The 27,976-nt window shown below is 39.9% G+C and overlaps 3 protein-coding genes across 4 annotated transcripts in view; 1 reads left to right on the forward strand and 2 right to left on the reverse strand.

The window, feature by feature from the left end:
* Nucleotides 1–2,934: 2,934 nt before the first annotated feature.
* Nucleotides 2,935–14,919, forward strand: edem1 (ER degradation enhancer, mannosidase alpha-like 1). Its single transcript, XM_031757577.2, has 12 exons — nucleotides 2,935–3,530; nucleotides 6,818–6,890; nucleotides 7,564–7,667; nucleotides 7,857–8,028; nucleotides 8,178–8,361; nucleotides 8,498–8,672; nucleotides 9,101–9,221; nucleotides 9,754–9,924; nucleotides 10,015–10,088; nucleotides 10,226–10,322; nucleotides 12,448–12,633; nucleotides 12,724–14,919. The coding sequence occupies exons 1-12, from the start codon at nucleotides 3,067–3,069 to the stop codon at nucleotides 12,811–12,813; spliced, it is 1,911 nt and encodes a 636-aa protein (XP_031613437.1). The 5' UTR covers nucleotides 2,935–3,066; the 3' UTR covers nucleotides 12,814–14,919.
* A 1,574-nt stretch (nucleotides 14,920–16,493) lies between these two features.
* Nucleotides 16,494–20,052, reverse strand: gnat1 (guanine nucleotide binding protein (G protein), alpha transducing activity polypeptide 1). Its single transcript, XM_031757558.2, has 9 exons — nucleotides 19,826–20,052; nucleotides 18,889–18,931; nucleotides 18,658–18,799; nucleotides 18,405–18,562; nucleotides 18,176–18,304; nucleotides 17,940–18,069; nucleotides 17,697–17,850; nucleotides 17,396–17,612; nucleotides 16,494–17,299 (listed from the first exon to the last, which is right to left on the reverse strand). Exons 1-8 carry the CDS (start codon nucleotides 19,929–19,931, stop codon nucleotides 17,422–17,424), a joined length of 1,053 nt encoding a protein of 350 aa, XP_031613418.1. The 5' UTR covers nucleotides 19,932–20,052; the 3' UTR covers nucleotides 16,494–17,299; nucleotides 17,396–17,421.
* A 1,973-nt stretch (nucleotides 20,053–22,025) lies between these two features.
* The window catches only part of sema3fa (sema domain, immunoglobulin domain (Ig), short basic domain, secreted, (semaphorin) 3Fa), a 46,202-nt gene continuing 40,251 nt past the window's right edge, over nucleotides 22,026–27,976 (reverse strand). For both annotated transcript variants that reach the window (XM_039612482.1, XM_031757581.2), the window contains 9 exons: nucleotides 27,357–27,426; nucleotides 26,385–26,529; nucleotides 26,071–26,293; nucleotides 25,691–25,779; nucleotides 25,513–25,554; nucleotides 24,927–25,084; nucleotides 24,685–24,746; nucleotides 24,446–24,579; nucleotides 22,026–24,356 (listed from right to left, as the gene is read on the reverse strand). In XM_039612482.1, coding sequence (XP_039468416.1) covers nucleotides 23,928–24,356; nucleotides 24,446–24,579; nucleotides 24,685–24,746; nucleotides 24,927–25,084; nucleotides 25,513–25,554; nucleotides 25,691–25,779; nucleotides 26,071–26,293; nucleotides 26,385–26,529; nucleotides 27,357–27,426 — 1,352 coding nt within the window. In that variant the 3' untranslated portion in view covers nucleotides 22,026–23,927. The remainder of the gene's footprint in view (nucleotides 24,357–24,445; nucleotides 24,580–24,684; nucleotides 24,747–24,926; nucleotides 25,085–25,512; nucleotides 25,555–25,690; nucleotides 25,780–26,070; nucleotides 26,294–26,384; nucleotides 26,530–27,356; nucleotides 27,427–27,976) is intronic.

Genomic DNA, 27,976 nt, shown 5'->3' on the forward strand with positions numbered 1-27,976 from the left:
ACTGCTCAAAGAAGTCCTGCCATTAATTAATGCTTCAATCTTAAATCTGATCAACCCATTTCTAATAATCGGCTATGTACCACAGGCCTTCAAGCTGGTTCTAATTAAACCTTTACTTAAAAAGCCATCTCTAGACCCAGCTCTCTTAGCTAATTATAGGCCAATCTCCAACCTTCCTTTCATATCTAAAATCCTTGAAAGAGTAGTAGTCAAACAGCTAACAGATCATCTGCAGAGGAAAGTCTTATTTGAAGAGTTTCAGTCAGGTTTCAGAGCTCATCCCAGCACAGAAACAGCTTTAGTGAAGGTTACAAATGATCTTCTTATGGCCTCTGACAGTGGACTCATCTCTGTGCTTGTCCTGCTAGACCTCAGTGCAGCGTTCGATACTGTTCACCATAATATCCTATTAGAGCGATTAGAGCACGCTGTAGGTATTACAGGTACTGCACTGCAGTGGTTTGTATCATATCTATCTAATAGACTCCAATTTGTGCATGTAAATGGAGAGTCCTCTTCACACACTAAGGTCAACTATGGTGTTCCACAGGGTTCAGTGCTTGGACCAATTCTGTTTACATTATACATGCTTCCCTTAGGCAGTAGACATAGTATACATTTTCACTGCTATGCTGATGACACCCAACTCTATTTGTCCATCAAGCCAGATAACACACACCAATTAGTTAAACTGCAGCAATGTCTTAAAGACATAAAGACCTGGATGGCCGCTAACTTTCTGCTTCTTAATTCAGATAAAACTGAGGTTATTGTACTCGGCCCTGAAAATCTTAAAAATATGATATCTAACCAGATTCTTACTCTGGATGCCATTACCTTGGCCTCCAGTAACACTGTGAGGAACCTTGGAGTCATTTTTGACCAAGACACGTCCTTCAATGCACATATTAAACATATATGTAAGACTGCTTTCTTCCATTTGCGCAACATCTCTAAAATTAGAAATATCCTGTCTCAGAGTGACGCTGAAAAACTAGTTCATGCATTAATTACTTCCAGGCTGGACTACTATAATTCATTATTATCAGAAAGTCCTAAAAACTCCCTGAAAAGCCTTCAATTAGTCCAAAATTCTGCAGCAAGAGTCCTGACAGGGACTAGAAAGAGAGAGCATATTTCTCCTGTTTTGGCTTCCCTTCATTGGCTTCCTGTTAAATCCAGAATTGAATTCAAAATCCTGCTCCTCACATACAAGGTCTTAAAAAATCAGGCCCCATGTTATCTTAATGACCTTGTAGTACCATATCACCCTATTAGAGCACTTGGGTCTCGCTCCGCAGGCTTACTTGTTGTTCCTAAAGTATTTAAAAGTAGAATGGGAGGGAGACCCTTCAGTTTTCAGGCCCCTCTTCTGTGGAACCAGCTTCCAGTTTGGATTCGGGAGACAGACACTATCTCTACTTTCAAGATTAGGCTTAAAACTTTCCTTTTTGCTAAAGCATATAGTTAGGGCTGGACCAGGTGACCCTGAATCCTCCCTTAGTTATGCTGCAATAGATGTAGGCTGCCGGGGGATTCCCATGATGCATTGAGTTTTTCCTTTCCAGTCACCTTTCTCACTCACTATGTGTTAATAAACCTCTCTGCATTGAATCATATCTGTTATTAATCTCTGTCTCTCTTATCCTCAGCATGTCTTTATCCTGTTTTCCTTCTCTCACCCCAACCGGTCGCAGCAGATGGCCGCCCCTCCCTGAGCCTGGTTCTGCCGGAGGTTTCTTCCTGTTAAAAGGGAGTTTTTCCTTCCCACTGTCGCCAAAGTGCTTGCTCATAGGGGGTCATATGATTGTTGGGTTTTTCTCTGTATGTATTATTGTAGGATCTACTGTACAATATAAAGCGCCTCAAGGTGACCGTTGTTGTGATTTGGCGCTATATAAATAAAATTGAATTGAAATTAATTGAAAACCTTTGCTTTCGTAGAGGTGGTCACACTTTCTAATGATCACTTAAGCAAGTGCATTTGATTATGAGCACCTTGTTGATACTTTCCCTCTTAATTCCTATGGAAGCAGTAAGGGTGTATTTATTTACTTTTTCACACACTGCTTCTGCATTTTGGCTTAGTTTTTGTGAAATAAATAAGGACAAGGTGTAATATTGCATGTTTTGAAATTCATCTGAGGTTGTATTGACCAAGTTTAAAGAACTGCTAAGGAGCAGGTTTTCATTATTATTATTATTATTATTATTATTATTATTGTTGTTGTTATCATTATTATTGTTATGTTCTAATATGTAAAACTTCAGGATATACTTTCTTTTTTACCATGACTACATATACCAAAAAGCTCCACACAGCTGTTATCAATTACCTAACCGATTATACCTGTGATCAGATCTATATTAGGTGAGCCTTGGTGGAGTTTACAGGTCAGCATACTCACTCAGTGTAGTAATACAGTAAAATCAGGTACAAGCTCCTACATACAGTCCAAGCCGTGCATATGTATGGTTGTATGCATATAGTAATTACTCAGTATTAATGTTGCTCTGCAGCTCGTCTTCAGCGGATAAGTCAAAACAGCTTTATTTTTTACCGTTTAATTACGATAATGTTCTAATTGATGGATTCTTAACCAATAAAAATAGCGCATTAATTCTTGGGCTCTTTGAAAGCGTTTAAAGATATAGAACAAAATATTCATTTTTTACCTTTTTTTAAGTACATTTACATTTAACTGACCTTTCCAACTTTACATCTTTCGAAATGTAAATAATTTCTCGTTTTGAAAACTAAAAGTTTCACTCTTGTGGCTCTTTCTTATTGGCGCACAAATCTGGAATGCCACGAAACGCACCGTCGAGATTGACATCTCTATGACCAATCACTAGTAGAGCCCGCCCTCGCTGCAAATGACGACACCAATCACCTATCAGGATGTGGGAGGAGCTGGTTTGTTGACAGGAAATGCGAGGCGGACTCACTTCCACAACCCCTTCTTGCCTGTAGTTCAGCCGGACAAACGGCGGGGTTGACAGTCGGTCATCCCTCAGAGGTATGTGGACTTAAACTATGCGTTTCAAGACCGACGCGGGGTAAAGATGCAATGGAGGTCAATACTTGTTGGTCTTGTCGTATTGAGACTGTCCCTCAGCTGCATGCTGTGGCTAGCTTTCGGACTGGGACCTAGCTGGGGGTTCAACTTCCATCTCGGTTTCAATTTGCACAAACTGGACTTGCTGTTCAGGGAGGAAAAGGAGACCGAGCCGAGAGATAACTCGTGGTCTCAACGAATACACGGCCCCAGATATGAAGAGACGGAGACCACCTGTGCGTCGGCGGGAGAGGAGTCCCCCAAGAGGTCCTACCTGAGCTTCTTCGATGGCAACAAGGACGAGTACGTGCGGAGATACAGCTCTTTCCCGGACACACTAAAGGCCAAAATGAAAGACATGGCCAAAGAAATGTTCTACTTCGGATATGACAATTATATGAAATATGCCTTTCCCGAGGACGAGCTGAATCCCATTGACTGTGAAGGGAGGGGTCCAGACGTGCAAAACCCGTGAGTCATTCACTGTTGCCCCGATTACCTGAACTGACTGGACCTGCTTCCAGTTCACGCTTCCAGGCGCTCAGTTATCTTAACTGTCTTCTGCACATTGTAGTTTGCATGCAGTTGTAATCAAATTGGCTTCTAGTAAAATGTCGCTGCTCTCTCTGCTGCCCACCGGTGATCACTCAAAGACAGGTCAGGGTTTACTAATGGGAACCGGAGGAGAGTTCATACCATGTTTGCTCTAAATAGAAAGGGTTTACATAATTCCTATAGTTTTGTGGCAATGCCAGCCTTGGTTAGATGACTCCCACTGAACAGTCCTGTACTTTCCAAGCTTAAAGAGTCTTGACAGGGATCCCGTGGGTTTCTGTGAAGTATAGGCAATTTTTCTTCATAATTCATTCAAAAATTATGAAATCAGATGATCTAAAGCAAATGTCTAGTTTAAGAAAAAGAGAGGGAAACAATTATTTTACTATCATGTTTGTTTCGGTCATTGTTATTTCCAAGTCTGGGTGATGTATACTTGTTTGTTTTCTGACAAAGCCTCCAGATCCTGGAGAGATTTAGTCTACAGTCTTGTTTCCCCCCCAAACTGAGTCTGATATAAGATAAGATGAGATAAGATAAGATAACCTTTATTAGTCCCACACGTGGGAAATTTGTTTTGTCACAGCAGGAAGTGGACAGTGCAAAAGTTATATAGCAAAATTAGAATACAATAAGAATAGAATAGAATAGAAATAAGAATACTGTACACAACTGTAAAGAATAGAATAAAATAAAATACTATATACAGTAGAATAAATAGAATAAAATATACAATAGGATAAAAATAGAATGCAAATGCTTTATACAACTGAGTAAAAAATACAACTTTTTCAGAAAAAGAGTATTGCACTTAGTGTTATTGCACATGTGTGTGTTAGATCAGTTGAAGTCTTTGTTGTGGAGTCTGACAGCAGTGGGGAGGAAAGACCTGCAAAGTCTCTCCATCCCACACCGTGGGTGCCGCAGCCTGCCACTGAAGGAGCTGCTCAGTGCTGTCAGAGTCTCCTGCATGGGGTGGGAGATGTTGTCCATCAGGGATGACAGCTTAGCCGCCATTCTCCTGTCACTCACCACCTCCACTGGGTCCAGAGGGCATCCTAGAACAGAGCTGGCCCTTCTGATCAGCCTGTTCAGTCTCTTCCTGTCCCCAGCAGAGATGCTGCCACCCCAGCAGACCACACTGTAAAAGATGGCTGAGGCCACCACAGAGTCATAGAAGGTCTTCAGGAGTGGGCCCTCCACTCCAAACGACCTGAGTCTCCGCAGCAGGTACAGCCTGCTCTGCCCTTTCCTGTAGAGGGCGCCGGAGTTATGAGTCCAGTCCAGTTTGTTGTTCAGATGAACACCAAGGTACCTGTAGCTGTCCACAGCCTCGATGTCCATACCTTGGATGTTCAGTGGTTGCAGTGGAGGATGCTTGTGCCTGCGGAAGTCTACCACCAGCTCCTTGGTTTTACTGGCATTGATCTGGAGGTAGTTCAGCTGGCACCAGTCCACAAAGTCTTGAGTCAGTCCTCTGTACTCCTTGTCGTCCCCATCAGTGATGAGGCCGACTATTGCAGAGTCATCAGAGAACTTCTGCAGGAAGCACTGGGTGGAGTTGTGGGAGAAGTCTGCAGTGTAGATGGTGAAGAGGAACGGAGCCAGAACCGTTCCCTGTGGGGCCCCCGTACTGCAGACGACCCTGTCCGACACACAGCCCTGAGTCCTCACATACTGTGGTCGGTCGGTGAGGTAGTCCAGTATCCATGCTGTGAGGTGCTGGTCCACTCCTGAGTTCTCCAGCTTGTCCTTCAAGACCTTGGGAAGAATAGTGTTGAAGGCACTGGAGAAATCAAAGAATGTTTAGGAATATATTTAGGATATGTTTAGGAAATTTCAGCAAAAACCTCCAAAGCCCACTATAGTTTTGCTAAATCATTTGAACTTTGTTTAATTGAAAATGATACAATGATAAAACATAAATGGTCAAACTGAAAAATCTTTTTGGCACAGAAACAAGGTTAACACAGTTTGGTAACACCTCTTCTTTAAATAAAGCTAGGCAAACATATGTGACATGAGGGAGCTCAACTGGTGGCATTTTTAAAATGCAAGATTTTTCCCATTCTAGCTTGATATAGGATTCATTGTAGATGTTTTATTAAGTGGCAAAGCTTTTCCCTGTGTGACAGGGTCAGGCTGCAGGCAGGCCATTTTAGCACTTACTTACTGATCCATGCAGTTGTGATAATAACTGCCGCTGCTGAGTCAGCAGTGTTATCCATCAGCTTTCCCTTCAGTCCCTTTAAAAGAAACAATGCTTTTCAAACTCTGCAACAGGTTTTTCCTTCAGATGGAACAACACGCAGATAGATACGTAGATACTTCATTGTTCCCAAAGAAAATTTTGACATCTAGTAGCTTGCATTTGACACAACATCAAACACAAATGCCACCAAATGTCCCTGTTGTAAGATATGCTGCTAGTATAATGTGTGAGGTATGCTAAAGTGCAGGTAGTGCAAAGGGTGATCCCCATTCAAAAACATTACAGGATGTATTCACAATGCAAGAATTATTACCACTGTAAAGAAAACTGTCAGAAAACTGGACAAAAAGAAAGTGTAAATGTGTCTGTGCATAGCGCTGATATAACCAATATTAGGACTATCTGATGCAGAAAGTTATGCTGATAAGTCAGCGTCTCTGGCTCCTTTGCTCTTCTGCGATGCGTTCAAGAGCTTTATGGTTCAAAGCAGAATAGATTTCCTCAATCTGCCAGTTGTATTAGAAAAAGTTATTTTGCGATTTATCACTAACATTAAGAAAAATGGGGGTGGGGGGACTTATCTTCTCAAGTGTTTTCTAAGACAAGAAGGGATTTTATAATTTTTAATGGCTAGTTCCTTTTCATGACACGAAAATGATCAATGACAATCTGCAAATTATTTTATAATTAATAATTGTGAGTTGTCGTTTTAGCCCGCACTGATAAATAACTATTCATGAGGATTGATAATCTTTTCTCCAGATCGGTTTTAGTTTGTTTTAATACCCTCTTATCAGTCCTACACTGTTTCTGTTATCAGATCAGGAGAAAAAGCCTTAATTAATGGGAAGGCTTATTCTCATATGGAGTAATAAAACTGTGAATATCACTGTTGTTGGATTTAAAATACGCTTTATGTTTTGAGATCAGTATAATGTATGTCTCCCACTTGTGTGTGAAACCACAGTCTGTTTCACTTCTTTTATTTCAGATCAAATATCAACATAAATGATGTCTTGGGGAACTATTCCCTTACTCTCATTGACACCTTGGACACTCTGTTGGTAGGTTGTTTATTTACTGCCCTGCTTGCACTGCATTAAAGCAATGGTGACTAGTACTTCCTCTGTGAGTTGTGGGTTTTCCGTTTCCTTTTTTTATTTTTTTCTCTTAGTTTTATATTTTAGACATAATACCAGATCAAACATGAATAAAGTGAAGACGTTCATATCTCTTCACCTGAAAACATTCCTTAAATCAGCCTTCAATTCCAGTTTTGGCATTTCTTTGTTTTAAACATCAATTAAATCTCTCTTTTTTTTATTTAAACTGCTGTCACTTCCCATTTATATAATTTAAAGAACATTTTATCATTAATGCAAAACAATTATTTAGTCTTGCAGTGATTTTTTTTTTTTTAAATCTTCTTCCCATAACAAAGACAGTCTTTAGCCAGTTTCTCCAGTCTCTCATACTGGGAGCTTCTGGTTTAATCCAAGGCGCTGTCGTATTTTTTTTCCAATCAGTAGCGTAATTCAAAATAAATATGAGTTTCTCTGCTCTGCACTACATTCAGAACAACGGTGGTTAGCACTTCCTCTGTAAGTTGTGGGTTTTCTGCCAAGCTTATAAGTTCCCCTGCATGAAGCCAGGTGCGAGTGTTACCATGTCAGTCTTAAAACTGACAGCTGATTGTTGATTTACTGTGGTTATACAGTATGTGGTTTTTCTCACCAGGTGCTCGGCAACGTGTCGGAGTTTCAGAGAGCCGTCAAACTGGTTATAGATACTGTATCTTTTGACAAGGACTCAACTGTACAAGTTTTTGAGGCAAACATCAGGTACATATGTCACTATTTTCGGAGTCTGTAGGAATCAAAATATGTCAGTGTACACATTTTTAAAGCAAAACATTTGATATGATGACTTATGTAACCCTTATCATGATAATTGCTTTCGATAAGCTTTTAAATATCTGGTTATGTGTAGAACTCCGGTGTTATATTTCTTTCTTTCTTTTTAAACTCAAGGATATTGGGAAGCCTTATTTCAGCACACATTCTGCTGACTGACCCAAAACATCCTTTTGGCAATGTGGGCTTTGAAGGTTACGATAATGAGCTGCTACATTTGGCTCATGACTTGGCGGTGCGTTTGCTGCCAGCCTTTGAGAACACCAGCACAGGCATTCCCTACCCCAGGGTGAGTGAGACTGTTGTGACCACAAATTAGAGGTATATATTATCTCAGTCTCGCTTTGCAGCACACACTGTAGTTATCATGTGAGCAGAAATTGTCGTTGATCAAACTGTAAATGCACTAGACTTGATTTGTTTGTATCTTTATCGCAGGTGAACCTGAAGAACGGAGTTCCCCCTGACAGTGTGAATGAGACCTGCACTGCAGGAGCCGGGTCCTTGCTGGTGGAGTTTGGAATTTTGAGCCGCTTAATTGGAGATTCGACATTTGAGTGGGTAGCTAGACGAGCTGTTAGAGCCCTGTGGAACCTGAGGAGCAACGAAACTGGTCTGTTGGGTATGTATGATGTTTAGTACAGTGTAAAGACTTCCCCTGCCAGCTTTCTCTTTGTTTTTTCATTCTTTTTTTGTTTATTTGGTGAAATAATATGGTCACACGATTTGAATACAAGACTTAATTTTTTTCTTTTTAGGCAATGTAGTTAATATCCAAACTGGCCAGTGGGTTGGCAAGCAGAGTGGTCTTGGAGCTGGTATGGACTCCTTCTATGAGTACTTGTTTAAGTCGTACATCCTCTTTGGAGAAAAAGAGGACTATCGGATGTTTACAGCTGCTTATGAAAGCATCCAGAATCACATGAGACGAGGGTGAGTTCAGCACTAAAGAAATGTGACACAGCAGCATTGCACAGCTTCACTGGGTTGCAAATGAAATGTGAAATGAATCACAGCTACGTCAATCAGTCACTGTCGGATTAAACAAGCAAAGAGGAAATAAAACTGCTGATGGTTTTTAGTTTTAGTTTCTTACTAAAGGATACTTCAGGAAGGAAGGAAAACTAGATTCTGAAACCTAAAGCTGTCATGAGACTTAACAGAGATACACATCAGCCCTTTATTCCTCATCAGTAAACACCGATAAACACCTCTTAAGGATCTGAAGTTGTGTTTTTGTCTTTATGATTAAAATCTCTTTGCAGCGTATATCTAACAATTTCACTGTGATTTTATTTAGAGGCATAGGGAGTAGTATTACATATTATTTCTGTGTTTTTTTTTTTTGTTTTTTTTTCCAGGAGAGAGTCATGCAATGAAGGAGAAGGTGACCCACCTCTCTATGTTAATGTGAACATGTTCAGTGGTGAGATAATGAACACCTGGATTGACTCACTTCAGGCGTTCTTTCCTGGCCTTCAGGTGAGGATTATAGTGGAAGCTGTGAGTAGAACCTGACCGAGATATCGGCCTGTATTGTCTGTTTCCTGATCTCTATGCATTGGCGTTTAAAACAGTTCTTAAATGAAAATTAAAAAATGTTTTAAAAAAAGGTCTTTAACCATGTTATGAGTATTGATGTTGCATGGTTTGTCCACCAGAGGGCACTTTGCAACCTGCCTGCCAACTAATCCTCTCTGAGTCAGTAATAACAAGATTATTTTAAACTGCATTGTCATGTTATATTAATAAAGACTCACAAATAACTACACATAGCACATGTTAGGGAAATTCAGTCTTCTTCTCGTCTTCTTCTCTAGATTTGTCTAGAAATTTCTCTAGAAGTCTAGAATCTTTGTTTTGTGTGTCTAAAAGACAAAAATTATCAGCTTATATATCTAATGTTTTAAATTCCCCAAATATTGATAACAATCTAAAAAATAGTGTACTGTAAACAGACTCATGTATACATTGTTTTGTTCATCTAAATTAAAGCTCTACTTTTGCCTCATAGGTGCTGAATGGTGATGTAGATGATGCCATTTGCCTGCATGCCTTCTACTATGCCATCTGGAAGCGCTTTGGAGCTCTGCCAGAGAGATACAACTGGCAGCTGCAGGCTCCTGATGTGCTTTTCTACCCTTTAAGACCAGAACTAGTCGAATCTACTTACCTGCTGTACCAGGTAACAATCATGGTCTTTGTTGTGCAGCGTTTGGTGCTGCTGTCAGTGACTGTTATCTCTCATACAAGTCTTCTTTTTTAACTTCTGCAGGCAACCAAAAATCCTTTCTATCTGCATGTTGGAATGGATATTCTACAGAGCCTTGAGAAAAATGCCAAAGTCAGGTGAGATTAGGTTTAAAGTTGTAGATGCTTTTGTCCAAGAAATAAAAAAAATAAAAAAATACACTGTTTACTCTTTTTGAGCTTGTTAAAGCTCTTCTGTGTTTGCTTTTGGCTGAGCTGAGTTGTGTTCTTTGCAGATGTGGGTATGCAACTCTCCATCATGTTGTGGATAAATCCAAAGAGGATCGCATGGAGAGCTTTTTCCTCAGCGAGACATGCAAATATCTTTATCTGGTAAGTTGCAGCTTGACCATTCAGAGAGAAAGCTATGTCTTATATGGCTATAAAATTATATGACCGCAGTGTATAGTCGAGATAGAACTTTATCCAAGTTATTGCAAGAGATCAAATATCATCTTCTACAAATTGCGACATCAACCACTGGTTTGAGAACTCTTGCTTTGAACCCTCGAGTTTCTTATTTTGACCATTATTATCTTAGGACGTGTGTGGTACTTTTGGCTGCTCCCTTATTTCCCTAGAGGGCACTACACAGGGTGGATCCGCATGTTTGATTTGGCACAGGTTTAATACCGGATGCCCTTCCTGATGCAGCCCTCCCATTTTTCCCGGCTTTGGACTGGCAGTGGGAGTACACTACCAGTGGCTTTAGATTTCTGCACTGAATCCACACCATAGGTACATCATAGCTGCAAATCCCTCTTAAACCCTGTAACGTGACCTAATGTGCACATACCTGGAAATGTAGCTTACATGTCATGTTGACACATTGTGCAAGTATTGCGATTGACTTTTTCAATACAGTCGATTCCTTCATAGAGTTTCAACTACTGTTTTACCACAGTTGAATTTATCATTGAGAGAATAATAACAATCGCCTCAATATATAAATACTTAAAAATGTCAGCAAATTCCTGGAGGGACATTGCTGAACCTATTGGGAATGTACAGATAAGTGGAAAAACATCAGGGGCAAGTATGTTTGCACCCGAAAAGACACACACAAAAAACCAAAAACCCACTGACCACAACAAAGAGTAAGGACGCAGAAGGGAAAAAGTCGCAGGATTTTACTTGTCTCTGTTGTGGCTGGCAGTGCATATAAAACTCCAGGAGACAACCACAAGGTCATTAATGTATAACACACACGCAATCATGAATGCTGGCAACAGCGTCAGCCACTTGGGTAGTTTATGTCACAGACTCTTCAAAATGTAACGCACAAGTCTAAATCACCTGTAGCTTGTGGCCCCCTGAGGCTGTGTGCGTATGCTCTCCTGATCCTAAGGTGTACTGCCTGCCTGCCCTGGCCTGCTATCATATTCCACTTAATGATCAGTTTGTCTCAGCATTTCAAATCCTCTTTGTCAAACTTTCCTGCTTTCACATACCATGACCACATGCAGTGATTTATTGTCCTCTTACGTGGCTAAAAGATTTATTTTCTAAGCCAGTGTACTCATAGTGCTGTTCCAAGCCTGGATGAATGGGGAGGGTTGTGTGGGGAACAGCATTTTAGACAAAGTTAGAGAGGCAAGGGTGAGATGGTCTGGACATGTGGAGAGGAGGAATAGTGGATATGTAGGATAAGGGATGTTGAATATGGAGCCGCCAAGCAAAAGAGAAGGATCACAGAGAAGATTCATGTATGTAGTGAAGGAGCATCTGAAGAGGGTTAGTGGGACAAAGGATTAATTATACTGGGCATAGGGTGAGATCGAGGCAGATGATCTGCTGTGATGACTCATAAGTGGAGAAGCTACGGTAAAAGAATAAGATAAGGCATCTAAGAGTACAATGTGTAATTTGCCTGATTAAACCACAAATTAAATCTGCCTTCTCAGATATAGAGCAATGTCTTTAATGGAAATGATAACATGATATGACAGCAATAGACAGTCAATGTATGTCTTTATCATTTGTCTTAAAAAGGTTATTTTAGCTCCATTTGCCCTCTCTTTTGATTGGCTGCTCCTTGTAAGCAGAAGGCTTGAAATACTATCATTGTACTTACAAGAACTGGAGTATAGACTAGAGTATAAACTCCTCTGTGAGCCACATCTTTTTGTGATACAAAGAAAATTAAAATGCTCCAGATGGCCCCAAGAACAAAAATGTCACTGACGTCCAGTTCACTGACTTGAATTAGCTGAGATGTGGACTTGCAGGCAGCTGGGACCCACATGCTGCCCAAAACGACCATGCCCAGTTACAAAGCATCATCTTTGTTATGCTGTTTAAACGGGTAAGTACTGAATGGACATATTAACTGTGGGGACCAAAACCACTGAGGTTTCCATGAGGCACGAGCCAGGTGTTAGTAGAGTAGAATTCAGGCTCACTGATGTCCTACCTGTCTTCATACTGTGTAAATAAAATCCTCTCCTATGCGTTGCAGCTGTTTGATGAAGACAACCCACTTCACAAATCCGATAACAAGTACATCTTCACAACCGAGGGTCATGTTGTGCCTATAGACAAACGCTTCAGGGAGAAACAATGGAATGACGACTTTCCATGTGAGGAGGGAGCACTGGCAGAAAGCGAGCCAGTCGACCAGCCTGCTCCAAGAAACATCAGCAATGTAAGGCCATCTTCCTGTTGAATCTAGGTCACTGTTCTCACATTACAAATATTTCAATAGTAATTGTTTTCTTTTTTAAACTCTCTGCAGTGTAACAGGATCCCAGAGGAGCGACGGTACACTCTCCCATTAAAGAGCGTCTACATGAGGCAAATAGATCACATGGTTGGACTTTTTTGAGTGATGGGATGGATGTAATGACATTGGCAGGAGCAGGCCTTCATTGCACAGATGAACTGACCACTTGTTGGTTAAAATCCTCTTCCTGTCTGTTCTGCTGCTTGGGAAACTCACACTAAAGTAATCCTGAGAAAGCAATTTGATTAAATTAAGTTTGAGCTTTTTTCTGTTTTGGTGGATGAAAATGTTGCCAGACTTTTTCTGTGGGAAGATGAGGATTCATCCTTCGTTGCATTTTGGCAGGCAAATCATTGCGAAAGTGGTGAATAACTGTTGTGTTCTTATGGAACAAAAAAAATGTCTGTTCAGGTATGAATGTGTGTGATTATGTTTGTGTATGCACATTTGAATTCTCAGCTGAGCTGGGAATCATAATGCTGTGTTAATGGGAACAGTGCCATCTAGCCACACATAAAAATGCATAGCCTATAAAAACACTCAACAAAAAGTCTCTCTAAACATGATGATTTGGTGCCTCCGTGCAGGTGATTCACACTAGATCAGTGCTTCTACATAAGGGCTGTATATTAACAGATGATAATAACAGGTACGAACTGTCAAATCCACAGGCTGCGTTAGATCGTGCTCATAGGAATGTTGTTCTTTTTGTACACCTGAGGCTGGTTTGCAAAAGAGTCGAAACTATTGCCACTATGAATATTTTTTTTCTTAAACCGCACTAGCCATATTGCAAGGATTTTAAACTGTCTTCTGTCTTGTGTTTTGCACATCACATCAAACCTCAGTATCCAGGGAGTTACAGACAACATAAAGGTAAACTGCCTCCTGCGTGTTAGCTGTTAATTAATTTCTGATTAGTATTGAGCTAAACATTGATCTCTCAGGCTTCTAGCTACTCAATGTCTTACAAAGAACAGAGCTGTGCCACAACTGTATAAGCGGGAGATTAATGACGACTCTTTAAAGTGCCTTCAATTTGTCTTCGTTTCTCTGGATGCTGTGAAGTGCATATGATAATTTTGTGAATAACATGGCTGGAAAAAAAGGCCACTGTTATGTTTTGCAAAAAGAGTCATTCCATGTGTATGTACAGTTTTACACTGATTATAACATGAAGCTCTTTTTTTAGATGTAAAAAAACAAGCCATAAAATGTATTGTTTTTTTCCCAATGATAGTTAATTTTCAAGAAGTGCAAATTGATTTTTCATCAGTTTTCTGTCAGACACGGTCAGTATACAGACTTTCCTGCAATTCAATTTGTGTTATCAGGATGATTACCACGTGGTGAGAACTCAGGGTTTAAAATAAACACATAATCAATGAATGCTTTCATAAGAAATAAAACTTTTTGAAACATTGCCTACAATATCTCGAGATGGTGCTAGTTTTCTTGCAAATGTTACAAATTGCTTGTCACAGAGTGGCTACACTGAAGTACAGTTGTACTGTGAAAACTGATTTTCTTCCACAAATATAAACAGAGGATGTTGGTTTTTTTTTTTAAATTAACTGTGATGTTTTATTCGTGTACAGATTTTTTCTTCCACTTTTGCCAAACATCCTGACTGTATATTGACTGTAGTGAGTGCATTACACAATTACATCACATTATAAATGTTTTATTTGTAGGAGATGGATATTCATGTTCTTTGATAATGTGCTGCACTATATCAGTGATATTTAAGTTCTCTAAAGGAAATTACCCCAATCACTTCAAAGTAATAGTTGTAGGAAATATACACATTTTTCTTCCAAGGAGTTAAATGAAATGATTGATACCACCTAATAGTCTGGACAGCACTGAATGCTATGTCACAAACTTGTTGCTCAGAACTATCAATTGTGGAGCTTTTGCATGTTTATTCAGAGAGTTTGGAAATATGCCTTTTATTAAATCATCTAAAAATTAGCTTGAGAGAACATTCATAAATTTGCTAAAAGAGGCCACTGTACTGTTTCTTTGAGCAATTATCCTAAGTTTGCAGAGGGAAAATGTTTCCTTTGCTCTGTCCAAGGAGAAAAAATTACATTCTCAAGTACACTGAAGCTTCCTGCTCAGCACATAATTTGTTTAATCAAAATGAAAACAGTCTGTTTAGTCCGTTTGTGGCTCTGACACATTAAAGGGGATCTATTAGTCTCATTTCCAGCTCCTTATTTTTATTAATTAACTCTAATAGAGTTATTTTGCATTTTTCACAGTTTAAAACAATATTTATCAAATGGCTTTGGTTCAGGCCCTCAGTTCCTTTCTGAAACAAGCTCTTTTAGCTCCCTTCTCCCGTTCTTTAAGCTAACTTTCTCCTGATTGGTTGCCCCTTTGGGCAGAAGAGATGATCACTGTCATCAAACAGGATCAAGATGATGATACTTTTTTTCTTTTTGCCTCTGTAAACGCTTGAGAATCGAGGAAAAAGGAATCTTCCCATTGAACTTCTTTTGTGATTTCCTTCCTCTTTGGAGCTAAAAAGGGCCACCCAAACACATGAGATATCAATGGAAACCCCCAGATGTCCTCTTTTGAGTACATCAGGACTTAGTAGGGTCAAAAGATATAGACCAAAAACAAATGTCCACAGAGGACATAAATGAACAGGCTGGTTCTCAGGAGGATAAACCATCACAGTGGGTTTTAAGTCATACAATCTTAATGTGATTGAAGTGCAGAACCTTCAGCTTTAATTTAATGGGTTTTGCAACGTATAGTATTAACTACTTTGCAACGAAAACAGTTTTTATTGCTACAAGGATGATTTTAAGTAACTTTTTTTTTCAGGCTCAAACCCATGGAGTTCTTCAGCTTGTTTGCTGGACTTTCTACCTTCAGTTTGGCCTTCGGTAACTGAAAAACATGCTGCATTTGGTTGAGATCTTGTGACTGATTTCATTTGTTTGCATTGGGAAATTCTTGTCTTGCTTCTGCAGTATGTTTTGGGTCAGTACCTATTTTCACTGTGAAGCACTGTCTGATCTCGATTCCACTGGCAGACATGCACGTACCATAGTATTGCCTCCACCGTGTTTGACTCATCATGTGGTGGGCTTCAAATTATGACCTTTTGTCTGTGCAGGCTCTGTAAGAGGTTTTCTGGCAACATCTAATCTTGTCTTTCTGTTTTTGAGTTCTCGAGCAGAGGTGATGGCTGAAATTTTTGGACTTTTAATTGTTTTCTAATACATTTTAGATCTCTTTTCTGCTGATGAAGATAGTGAGACATTTATTTTGTATTTTCGGCCTAATAATGACCTTCTTGACTTACATTGTTTTGAGATTTCCACTGAAAATATATGAAATGCAAGTTCAACCCCTGGACTCAAGTTCAGGTCTCTCTGCTTAATTTGACAAAGCAACAAGCTTCATTTGGACATGGAGTTGTCAGTCAGTTATTCTATTTTGAGATTCTGAAAATCTACGTATAAAAAAATGTAACTGCTGAATAGTTACTGTATTTTTTTTTTTTTAAATAAAACCCCTTTAAAATATTTGTTTAAAAATCCAAGTCTTGTGTTATACATTCGTCTTGAGTCTCTACAGGGAGGCAAAGAATCTTCAACGCAGAGCTGTTCTTTGAACGTTTATGAAAAACTAAAGGCAGTCACTTGTAAAAATGCCACGTTTCAGTGATTTAAGGGAAATATTCAGTGAAAATAATAAATGTGAGATCCTAAACACAACACTACAGAGTTGCTTTTAATTTGTGAAAGACTGAGAAGTACTGAGTTTTCTACAGAAGCTTTAATAACTTTGATCAAGGAATACAATTAGTGGTTTCTGTACAGAATTGTTGGCTCAAAGGCCCAGAGTTTTAATTAACTTAAACAAATCTTTGACAAATCTATCCCTCGACTTTGTTACATATCAACATGGTGTCGCCATACTTAATTAACTGTCCAATAGAAATCTGCTTAAGTATATACACTGGCCATTTTCAACTATTGTAAAGAGTTAGATTTCCTAACACTTTCATGAAAAGTTCAATTTGTGACATGCTCGAGTTATGTTACAAACTGCTGTATTGTGTTTGTACATAAAAGCCGTTTCTAGTGAAAGGTTCTGTTAAAATATCTAACAGAGGCTGAAGTGCATATGCAGGTGGTTAGGTCATCTTCTTTGCCCTTTTGGCCGTACACTGATCACTTACCGTAACACAGAGACAATGCATTAGCTGGAAATGTTTTCACATTACATGAGAAAAAAATCACTGTTTGCTGACAGAAGCTCCTGATGTTTTAACTACACACTGCATGCCCCCCCAAAGACCAGTTCAAGAGACTTGAGAGAAAAGTTAGATGAACTAAAATTCAACTCATCTGAAATCTGCACAGAAGTTTCTGAATTTGGAGCTATCTGAAAAGAAGTCCTTGGTCAAAGCTAGAACTTAATTTTGAACACAAGAAATAGATTTTTATTTTTTGCATTCGCTGATTTGAGGATGGCTGCTTGCAGGGGCAGTTTTCATCTTCAGGCCTCAGTTTGAATTGAGAAAAGGATCTGTGAAATGTGATAGGGCTGCACCAGCACCCTGTAAAAAAATAAAAATAAACAGGAGTGAACCATAGTGACGGATGACAACAGTTCATCTTAATTATCTTTAAAATAATTTTTCTACTTTGCTCACCTTCATCTGGTTTTCTGCGTGTTTTTTTAGAAGAGACCGCAATCCTTCAGGTTTTCTTTGATGATGATGTCGGTTACGGCATCGAACACAAACTTGACGTTCTCTGTGTCGGTAGCGCACGTCATGTGAGAGTAGATTTCTTTGACGTCTCTGCGGAGGTTCAGGTCCAAGAACTGCATTTTGATATAGTTACCAGCATCCTCATAGGTATTGGGGCCTGGGCGAGAAAGTGTAATTATAAAGTTTTGCTTTTATTTAGCTTGCCACTATCTTAAATATGTATTTGAAATGATTATCTCACCATCATATTCAGGGAAACACATGCTGAGATGTGCTTTCTTGATCTTCTCAACGAACACATCTTTCTTGTTGAGGAAGAGTACGATGGAGGTGGTGGCGAAGTAGCGGTGGTTGCAGATACTGTTAAATAAGTGCAGACTCTCGTGCATGCGATTCTGGGAGAAAAAAAATCACAGTGAAGAGACTTTCCAAAAATATGGACCCTAATAAAAGAATATCAAGTATATAGTTTAACTTGTCATACCACTTCATCATCCTCCACCAGGACCATGTCATAGGCGCTCAGAGCGGCAATGAAGATGATACAGGTCACGCCTTCGAAACAATGGATCCACTTCTTCCTCTCTGACCTCTGACCACCCACATCAAACATTCTGCACGGGAAGAGGAGCATGTTGCCTTGTTTGCCACCGTGCACACAGGAAGCCCAGCGGCTGATTTGTTTGTCTTATTCTCTTGATAAACATTGCTCCGGCTCACCTGAAATTGAGATCTTTGAAAGAAAACTGAGTTTCGATGATACCAGTGGTCTTCACTCTTGATCGCAGCACATCCTGCTCAGTGGGCACGTAGCCTGGTTGGATCAGTCGCTCCAAGTCATTCAGATAGCTGCCGGGGGGAGCAAAAGGGAATCAATCAATGACACATCCTGATACAAGAGATTAGAATAATGTGGCAATGTTAAACCTGAGTAAATGTGATTTCTTACTATCCAGCAGAGTCGTTGAGTTGGTACTCTGAAGCTCTGTCAAAGCATGCCTGTATGCCAGAATCTTTCCACAGACGCAGAATGATATCTGACATTTCTTTAGGCATGGTGCCTTCCTCAATGGTGTCTGCAAGATGCATGAGTTTCCTGGCATCATCCTGCACGGAGGCATGCGTGTGTTTAGTGAGCTATCAGCAACATGAAATCTGTTTAGCTTCGTATGTATGTGGAAATGAGTGTCAGCAGTGGTTACCTGCTGATCAGAGTGCCCGTAGTTGATATTGAGCGTGTTCATGGCCTTCACAATGGCCATGATGGACTGCAGGGTGTTGCTGTAGATGATGGTAATAAACTCCAAGCATTCTTCAAGCGAGTAACCATCTTTGTGGATAATTCTGGTGAGAAAAATGTAGCATTAAAAAAATGCAATCTACAATGAAGTCTAAAAGAAGGTCAGCACTGCTCAGATGCAAAGTCAGCTTACTTCATCTGTTTGACAATAGTGCTTTTGCCTGATTCTCCAGCACCTGTATGGAAGAAGAACAAGAATTGAATTGTTTAAATGACATGTTTATAAAAATGCTTTAATCATGTTTAAGGATCTAGGGAAAGATAAGTGTTTAATTTTGACCTTATTTTTGTGCTAATTTTGTGTTTTTGTGTTAATTACAGAAGACCTTATGGTTTTTATCAGATAAAGGACTTCTTACTTCAGGTCTAATCTTTTCTTATCCTTGACCTACATTACTAGAGGACACCAAAAATCTATCTAAAACTGTAAATCTTCACAGACATGACTTTTTACAAGCACATTTCTCATTGATTTATCGACACATTGCCTAAAGTGTATTTTAATATATATTTGAGGGCTACAGCCACAGGCTGTGTTTGGGTTTTGTGGTATCTGTGTCCTTCACGGTTAAGCCCTTTGTGCTGAAGGACCTGTTGTTTCAGGATTAACAGAGGATCGGCTTGAGTGATTATCAAGGTGTCTTAGCAATTTAGGGACACAGGTGATTAAGCCTTTACATGACACAGACATGTAACTTCTTATCAACGCACTTAAGTTGTTTTAAAATTAGGCAATTTGGTAAGTTTTTAAGGGTTTTTGGGTAAATAAGATCTATCCATAGCAGTACTTCTACTTTATTTGTATGATTATTTCACATCAAGTATATGAAAAAAATTGCGTCAAGAAAAAAGGGAGTTTTGTATGTTTTTTCTTTGCAAACTCAAGTTTGCGAACAGAACATGCTACAGACAGAACTTCTGTGCAATACAATGTCTCTCCTACACTTTAATTAGAATTAAAAGTGCTCTAATTATCATCAGCATGGGCCCTTAGATATGTATAACCAGATATTGTTGTTTTTTACTAATGCGTCTTAGCCATTTGGTTCTACCAGCTCTCCTGTCTTTACCTAGCAGCAGCAGCTTGACAGTTCTTGCATCCTTGTCGGCATCCTCCTTCAGCTTCTTCTCCAGCTCCCTGGAGCGTTTTTCCTCAGCGCTGGCTCCAGCTCCCATCCTACTTTACCCGGCTTGGGCCCCCTTTGCTCAAAGGCCAAGTGCCAAGAAAAATGGAGGCAGGTCCTAGCTGCTCGTCAACAATGTGACCGGAGCCTTCAACTGTGCAGCTGATGAGTCAACTGCGTGCTGCAAACACTGGAGAATGTTTGAGCATTTTCCTGACTTAGGAAAGGATTTTGGGCATCCTCTACCCACCTGATCAGTGGTGACCAATAGAGCACAAGGACAGGAGTGCTTTTAGGGCAGAGCGAAAGGTGCAGGGGAAGACTCGGGCATGCATCAGTGTAGGATCTAACCTATCTAACCTTTATGGGGATTTTGCTGTGCTCAGCAGAAGATGAACAGCGGCTCAAGTGCTTATCTCTCTGTGTTGTTTTTAGGTGTCTTCAAACAGGACCATGTGAGGCTAAATATTTGTGATGCTAGGTGTTTTATATAAGTGCAGTTTTGGTTAACCAAACGAAATCCATTCCACATTAGCAGTAAGTTAAATTATTAAATCTGGGAAGATAATGAGTGTATGTTTGCATGTTGTGTGCTTAGTGCTTTTAAGGGACTAAAGATAGATAAAGGTTTTGTAATTTGTTTTTAAACAGACAAACAAAGACACAATTGTATTTAATCAATTAGCCAATTAAATACACAACCAGACGCTCAGCTCCAGGTCCAAATATGAAATACTGACATTTCTTATTACATACTACAGACTGAAGGGTGAGTTCTGAAGTGCTTAAAGGGCTTTAGGGTTTCACCCGACAGATCTCATTGACCTCAATCTGAAGCTGGTTAAGGATCCTAATCTACTCACGTTCAGTTGTCTATGCATGCTTGTATGTACAGCATGTGCACTGATGTGTTACGGATGAAATACATTTTCCTTAAAAATTCAATAAAGCAATCTTACTGTGCTCTTATGAGGAGCTCAAAACAATAAACTCACTGTGAATGAATACACTGTAGCAAATCAGCACAATGAGATAATTTACTCAAGAGCTCTACTTTAGTATACCGGTAAGTGAAATTTATTAATCACTTCTTTACATTTTTAGCCACTTTACACTTCGGGTTTGCAGCATTTTAGAGTAATCCTTGTACTTTTTACTCCGTTGGGTTTATTTGCCACCCACAGATACTACTTACCAAAATTTATATTAATTGACTAAAGAGTGCACAAGATTAATAAAAAGAATAAGATACCTGATCAACTACCACGCTTAAATAAAGTACTATTTATTAATATGATTAATATTATTGATATACATTGACCACTACTTTATTAGGTACACCTGTTAACTATTGTGTTAATGGAAATATCTATCACTCAGTCCCAGAGCACTAACCCAGTGCATTTAGCCATGTTAACATGGTCAATTTGGCCTTATTAACTGTGGTTAAGCTATCCATACAGCTTTTGTTTTGTTTGGGCAGTAAGAGACTGACATTGTATTCATGCATATGGACTCAGATTGCAAATGGAAAAAAAGACACATGATCTTGATTAGTTCCAAGATACAAGGTACAACACAAACTTGCTTCAAGCTTGGGTCTTTTATCTCTCTCATTTAGATTATGGAAACATTTTAGGTAAAGTGACACAAAATTAATGTATTCATGTTCCAATGACTGCCAGTGCTGTCCCTGATATAATATCATAGTCTAAGCTCTCAAACACTCACAGTATAGGCCTATTACTAGGCTATCTTCAGAAGTGTTTTCAGCATGTTGCTGTTGGTCTACTTATCTGCTAATTTTACAACTTCATTGAGTATTTGTACTGCGTGGTTAGCTCTTCATACTACCATTTCCACTAGATCTTTACAGCAGAACCAGGCATTATCTGCTATTAAAGTAAAAACTTTCACTCATTTGAAAAGTAACAGAGTAGGTGGGAAAGCCAGTGCAGACGTTTTTTGGTGCTACTATGATTGAAGTGTAAGCAGCATGGGGCTTTTTGAGATTGTTTTAGAACAGTGCCAACCACATCTGTATTTACTTACGTATGGTTGTAAGGCTGTTACGAAGAAAGAAGTGCCTGCATGGTAGGAAGCATATCGTACTATGTGCCAACATTGGCAAACAGAAGAGAACATGTGTTATTATAAAATATAGAGCTTTAATTTATTAGTCAGCAACAATGATAAGGAAGAAAAGGTAATAATTTTTTACAAGTCATTACAATAACACCAACTGTGCATACATAACTTTACCTCAAAGTCTGCAAATCATTTGCTTTTCTGATTTTTTTGAGAGCAAAAGAGAATAGGAAGAGAGAGAGAGAGAGAGAGAGAGAGAGAGAGAGAGAGAGAGAGAGAGAGAGAGAATAAAAATCACAATCTTGCCTTCCAGCCTTTCCCACCATAAAAAAGTGTGACCACATCCATAGCATTTCCATATTCCCACAACAAGAAAGACATTCACTGACATCCACAGCAATGTAGAATTTTAGACAAATACCACATACATACACTGTACATGTCATGCACAATGAAAAGCCACCTTCTAAAGATTTTGGGAAAGGTTTCTCTTCAGGTTTGGTGGCAATCAGCTTTGCTAGTGTTTGTATTTGTGACACCTTGTAGAATTTAATCTTTTTCGTGCTTTTATATGACGTCTGTGGCGGAACTGTACTGGCAAACATCGTTGTTGGTAAGTAGTTGATACATTAAGCACATCCCTAATCGGAAACATTACTCTCCAAAGCTCTGAACATCAGCCCAGTTTTTGTAGACTGATTACATTTTTACACATTCACCTAGTGAGAACTGATATTGAGCATAGAAATGTCAGGAATGGATTAAGAGAGCTAAAAAGAAATTGTTAAGCCTACAAACTGAATGCTTTGCCTTATATGAATACACTATGTAAAATGCCACAGATATTGGGGAAGTATTTAATATTTTTGAAATGACCAGTTCAACAACAGAAGGTGCTTTGTTCATTTTATAATCACAAACTGTTACAAACTCACACATAGCTGCCTGCTGGAATATCTTTTCCCAAAGAGAGAAAAGAGAAGGCAATGTTATGTTATCAGCTTTTGTGTCATTAAAAGACCCTTTCCCCCCCCAAAAGAAAACAGCTTATCACAAAGATCACGTTAAGGATACGACACTGAGATGTGATATTCACATATAAACAAAACAAACACTTGGCAGCAACCGATTTTGGAAGAAGATGAGTAACAGCTCTACTTGAGGCCCAAATGGACCACATCGTGAAAGGAAAGACGTTCTACCTGCCACAGAGGGCTCTTCATTCACATATAACTGTACGACCGTGACGTCACAGCTGCAGTCTCTGGGCATTTCCATTAACCGTGCATGTCCTGTGAAATGCCATTTTCATTGTTTTTTCTGTCAACAGCTTGTACTTCGCAGTAAAAAAACAAAACAAACTGTCCAATATACAGTACATAGATCTGGTGAAGAAGTTCAGAGATTTACGAGACGTTCGCGGACATCCCGACTCCTCTTTCAGCTTAGACACTGAATACTGCCAGCAGTCAAAGGATCCAACATGGTCTCCACTTAGCAGTTTCTGAATACATGTCCATCAGTTCTTGTCCATGTATGGATACTCCCAATGTCTGGGTTTAGTGTCGCTGTTTCTTAAAAACACCAAACATAAAGATATTCTCAACAAAATAACACATCTTAATAAACAATAACACTAATAATAATAATATAATAACCACAATATTTGCACAGATTGATCTATTCACAAAAAACAGGGTTGCTAGATAGGTACAAATAATTACTTTTTACAACCTACAATAAATATTGTGTATTTCCCTCCCCCCCCATCCCCGACAGTTACATAGAAACTGTTTGATGCTGTTGCGTTGTGTTTCTGCAGTTTCTGTCTTGTCTTTGATGAGAATTTGATTTTTCTATCTGACTGGAGTCATTCCCCTAAATGGAGGGTTGCAATGTTTAGGAGGTTGTGTGTAAAGGTAGACAGGGGGTTGTTTGAATACGATGTACATCAAGCTTCTCATGTCTCAGCTGGAGTTGTCTGCTCTTCATGATGCCGGCGGTTACGAGGTTTCTTTTGTTCTTTCAGCTCTTTCAGGCTTTTGCCTTTGTTGTTCCCGAAGCTGCTGTCTCCCAGTTGCCAGTAATCCTGGCAGTACTGGTTGATCAGCCCCATCTCTGGCTGGCTGAGGATAGTTAGCAGGTCCTTATACTGACTGGCACTTGGAGTCCAGGCGCTGGACTGAAGCGGAGGAAGAGCCGGGCTGCCTGTCTCCACCAAAATGTTGTTGACTGTGCGACTAGAAAGGACCACCAGTTGCAGTTTCACAAGAGTGTGCTTGAAGTTTTTCTCTGTGGACGTACACTGGTAGATGCCGCCGTCAGAGGACTGTAGAGAGCGGATCAGAAGTCCTTGATCTGTTTTCAGCATGCGACCCTCTGAGCGAATCTGGGACAAACAGAAGGCCAGTAAAGATTTTAAGTTTAAAAAAAAATAAACAAAGATTATAGAAGGTTTAATATAAGAGCTATACTCACCTCTTTCCTGCGGTCACTGTTTTCCTTCTGCACATGCCACTTGAGAGACATATGAGGAGACCTGGCCTGGCACTCCAAGAATGTAGTGCTTCCTTCCACCCCGTACTGAACTGTCTCCAGAGGGTTCTTATTGGCTACAAAACAACACATGATGTACAGTTGCAATTTTATTTGTGAGATAGCTCTGGAGTGAAAAAATGCTGGTGTATTCTATAGTCTTAGTACAACGCGACACTCACTGCTATAACCTCTGCACTGGCGGATAGGATTTCCATACTTCACATCTTGCCGACGACTCCGCCTAGAGGGGTCAAATCAAAAGCCACAGATATAAAATTTAACTGAAACACACTTGAAAAATAAGACATCTGCATAAATACTCCAACTGCAGAGGTGGGAAGTAATGAAGTGCAAATACTTTGTTGCTGCACTTCGTCTGCTGCATTTATATATTCCCTGTCTACACAATCCTGACCCTCACCTCTTCTGTGAGGCAGAATATCTGGAGCAGGATTTGCCATCCCAGGCACAGTACGGGTCCCTGGCGAGACAGCAGTCAGCGCAGACCTCCCCGTACACATCGCATCGATGGAGAGCCAAGTGGGTCACACCCAGGACTGATCCGACATACAACTGTTGCTGTTAAAAGAAAAACAAATACAAATTAGAAATTAAAACAGCAACATACTTTAGAGCAAAGGCCATTTATTTTACAATTCTGGACATCTCTAATGTTTCAAGGAAGAATTATAGATTTATATTTAAAGAATGAATAATTGATTGAAGCTACTTGCGTTGAGTTTCTTCATCATCCTCAAACTGACATAAGAAGGCTCCGGGTTAGGTTAGGCTATACTCTAAGCTACCCTCGAGTCCTGTGTCTGTTTTCAGTATAAGCTGCACCAAATTACACAAAATGTATAGTTGGATATCAGGTCTTGGTTGTGTACTACAATGTTTTGTATTTAATCATGCATTTTTTTCTTAGATTGAATTTGATGACTGTGTTCTCTGTCTGATTGCTGTTAGCTGAACTATTTGGTCCGAATCAAATTACACTAACTTACCCTTTTTGATGAAATCTTCATAGTAGTGATTGGAGTGGGAACCTGAAGTGACATAATTAAAAGAATGTGAACGCTGGATTTGTTATTTTGTATCACAGATTACAAACATGGCATATATAAATGTAGAGTAGGGCAAAAAGATGATTAGTAGCAAAGTGACTAAGGCTGCAAGACTGACCTTGAACACCTCCACTTCCTCTAACACCAGCTCCTCGGTCTGCAAGTCATCTCTTGGCAGGACAATCACTTTCTGGACTGTGCCTCGATCTGAAAGAGTGGGAAGAAGTAACTTTGGCTGAGCTCTGTTGATTTATTTGGCTATTAATACCTTGACCTTGGTTTCTTCATTGTTATTCTAAAATATGTGCAACAGAGAACTGGTTTTTGGAAACCCACACTATGACTCATTAATGTTTAAGAGACAGATTGTTTCAACATGTGCGTGCAAACCTCCCAGCTAAAGCCAAGGCCACAGAACTTAACAGTGCACAATGATATGAGTGTAAGATTACTGTGCAATCATCAGACAATGCCCAGTTTTGTTCTTAAAACACTTACCTGTGCCCAAGAATAGCACCTCATAGCTCCCATCAGCAGCTGTCACTTGATCGACGGCAACTGTGGTGAACTCGTAGTCCACGTTGGTTCTGACCACCAGGGGGCGCTTGTGCATTGGGTATACAGCGTTGTACATAGTGGGGTGGTTTCTCATGAAGTTGATAACCTCATCTGGGTAATCCTTTGTGGATTTCAGGTTGGGGGTAAAAGTGCCTCCAGGACACTAGTAAGAAAACAAAAAATTCTGTTGAGCAATTTACTTGTTTATCTTATTCATGGTTCTAGTAACATATATATTATATGTTTTAACTCACAGTGCCAGGTCGAGGGTAGGGTATTTTCCCAGTGTATGGCACCCATTGATAGTTAGGGCCTTCCTTGTGGGCAAATGGCCCATTAAAGACCATACGGATGTCAGCCATAGAGTACACACACACTGCCGAGCCTTTAAACACAGATCTGGAGGAGGGCAGGAGGAAAAGAAGAAAAAAAGGTGAACACATAAAGACAGCAGCTCGAGAATTCAGATTTTCTCACTCCCTGGGATAATTAGTGCGATAGCTCTCCGTGGCTGCTAGAATCTACTTCCTTCCCACGTACTCACATACTTACAGGAACACACTGAAACATTATGACGCACAAACACACACTCAAACTGACTCAAGTAGAGTCAAGCTGTCTGACACACTGACATACAAACACCCACATACTGCAGAGAATCGCCAGAGTACAGGCTCTCGCCGCTGTGTGGTGGGTGTACTATGTTTGTAACTTCTGTCATGGGCCTCTGTCATTAGCACCACATGTGTTTTTATCAGCTGGGTTTAAACATGCCTGATGCCTAAAGAGAAGATGGAAACAATAACAGTATTTGTTTCTCAAATACATTAATCAGGACATGTTTATTATGACTCTGCGCGCACCTCCTCCTGCTTTGTGTGCCGTCAGAATCTCAGTTTACACGTCTGGTTGGTTGACTTGAATTTTAATGCTGTGTGCTGAATGACAACCTGCTATCAAACCTGACCTCTGAGGAACTTATAGGCTCAGTCAGCCTCCCAGAGGAATGCTACTCCCTCTGGGCTCCACATTCACTTTCTGTCTCGTCTTTGCATCCTGAATGTGACGGCCCACACAAATGCAACGCCGCATTTCAACATCAGACAGAGCAGACAACCTTCGGGCTCAGCGAAAAGGAATAAAAACCACAGGAGGGAACCAAAACACACTTTCTATCCAAAACTGCATCAAAGTTAGAGAGTTTGAAAAAGCCATCACACGCTTACCCTGAAACTGAGAAGACGCCATAGATGACAGGATTCTTTGTGTCTTGAGTTGGCTGGATATACACGTCTCCTACGAGATAATGAAAAGATTTATAGCAATTAGTCAGAGTCATAAACCATAACAGGCAGTGCATGACGAAGTACTTGGATCCCTAAGTCGATTGCAACAGTTAAATGATATCGCATTAGTAGACATTCTGCAGGTTTGCTGGCAAAAATACATGAAAAGTAGACAGAACCACTATGCACAAAATGGCCATGTAATGAGTGCAAATGCACAATTTTACTCCTGTGATACTCCTCCCTACTCTGACCTGTTTAAATCTGAAAAAAATAAAACTGTTAAAATGAACCTAACTAACCCAAAGTAATGATACTTGTGACACTGAGACTTTTTCTTCCTTCGTTGTGAGCTCATCATGAATTGCGGTTATGAGAGTCTCAATGAGATCCTGAATCTAAACTCTTCCAAAGCTGAAACTACAGTTCCTGAGCCTCAGCAGGGAATATATGTGAAATAGAGATCTCGGGTGAAACATGGCTTTAATAGGAGCCATATGGATCCAGTGACTGTGGGACTGAGGCGGTTTTGAGCCCTACATATCCTCTGATGGTTTCAT

This window comes from Oreochromis aureus, linkage group 5 (assembly GCF_013358895.1).
Source record: "Oreochromis aureus strain Israel breed Guangdong linkage group 5, ZZ_aureus, whole genome shotgun sequence".
Taxonomy (NCBI): Eukaryota; Metazoa; Chordata; class Actinopteri; order Cichliformes; family Cichlidae; genus Oreochromis; species Oreochromis aureus.

What these genes read in the sequence shown, in the direction of transcription:
- edem1 (XM_031757577.2), top strand. Translation starts at nt 3,067, where the DNA reads ATGCAATGGAGGTCAATACTTGTTGGTCTTGTCGTATTGAGACTGTCC. An exon ending in GGTCCAGACGTGCAAAACCC is followed by an intron (nt 3,531 to 6,817) that starts GTGAGTCATTCA and finishes CTTTTATTTCAG; the next exon opens with ATCAAATATCAACATAAATG. An exon ending in CTACTTACCTGCTGTACCAG is followed by an intron (nt 9,925 to 10,014) that starts GTAACAATCATG and finishes TAACTTCTGCAG; the next exon opens with GCAACCAAAAATCCTTTCTA.
- gnat1 (XM_031757558.2), bottom strand. Translation starts at nt 19,931, where the DNA reads ATGGGAGCTGGAGCCAGCGCTGAGGAAAAACGCTCCAGGGAGCTGGAG. An exon ending in TGTCAAGCTGCTGCTGCTAG is followed by an intron (nt 18,932 to 19,825) that starts GTAAAGACAGGA and finishes TCTTCCATACAG; the next exon opens with GTGCTGGAGAATCAGGCAAA. An exon ending in ACTATTGTCAAACAGATGAA is followed by an intron (nt 18,800 to 18,888) that starts GTAAGCTGACTT and finishes TTTTCTCACCAG; the next exon opens with AATTATCCACAAAGATGGTT.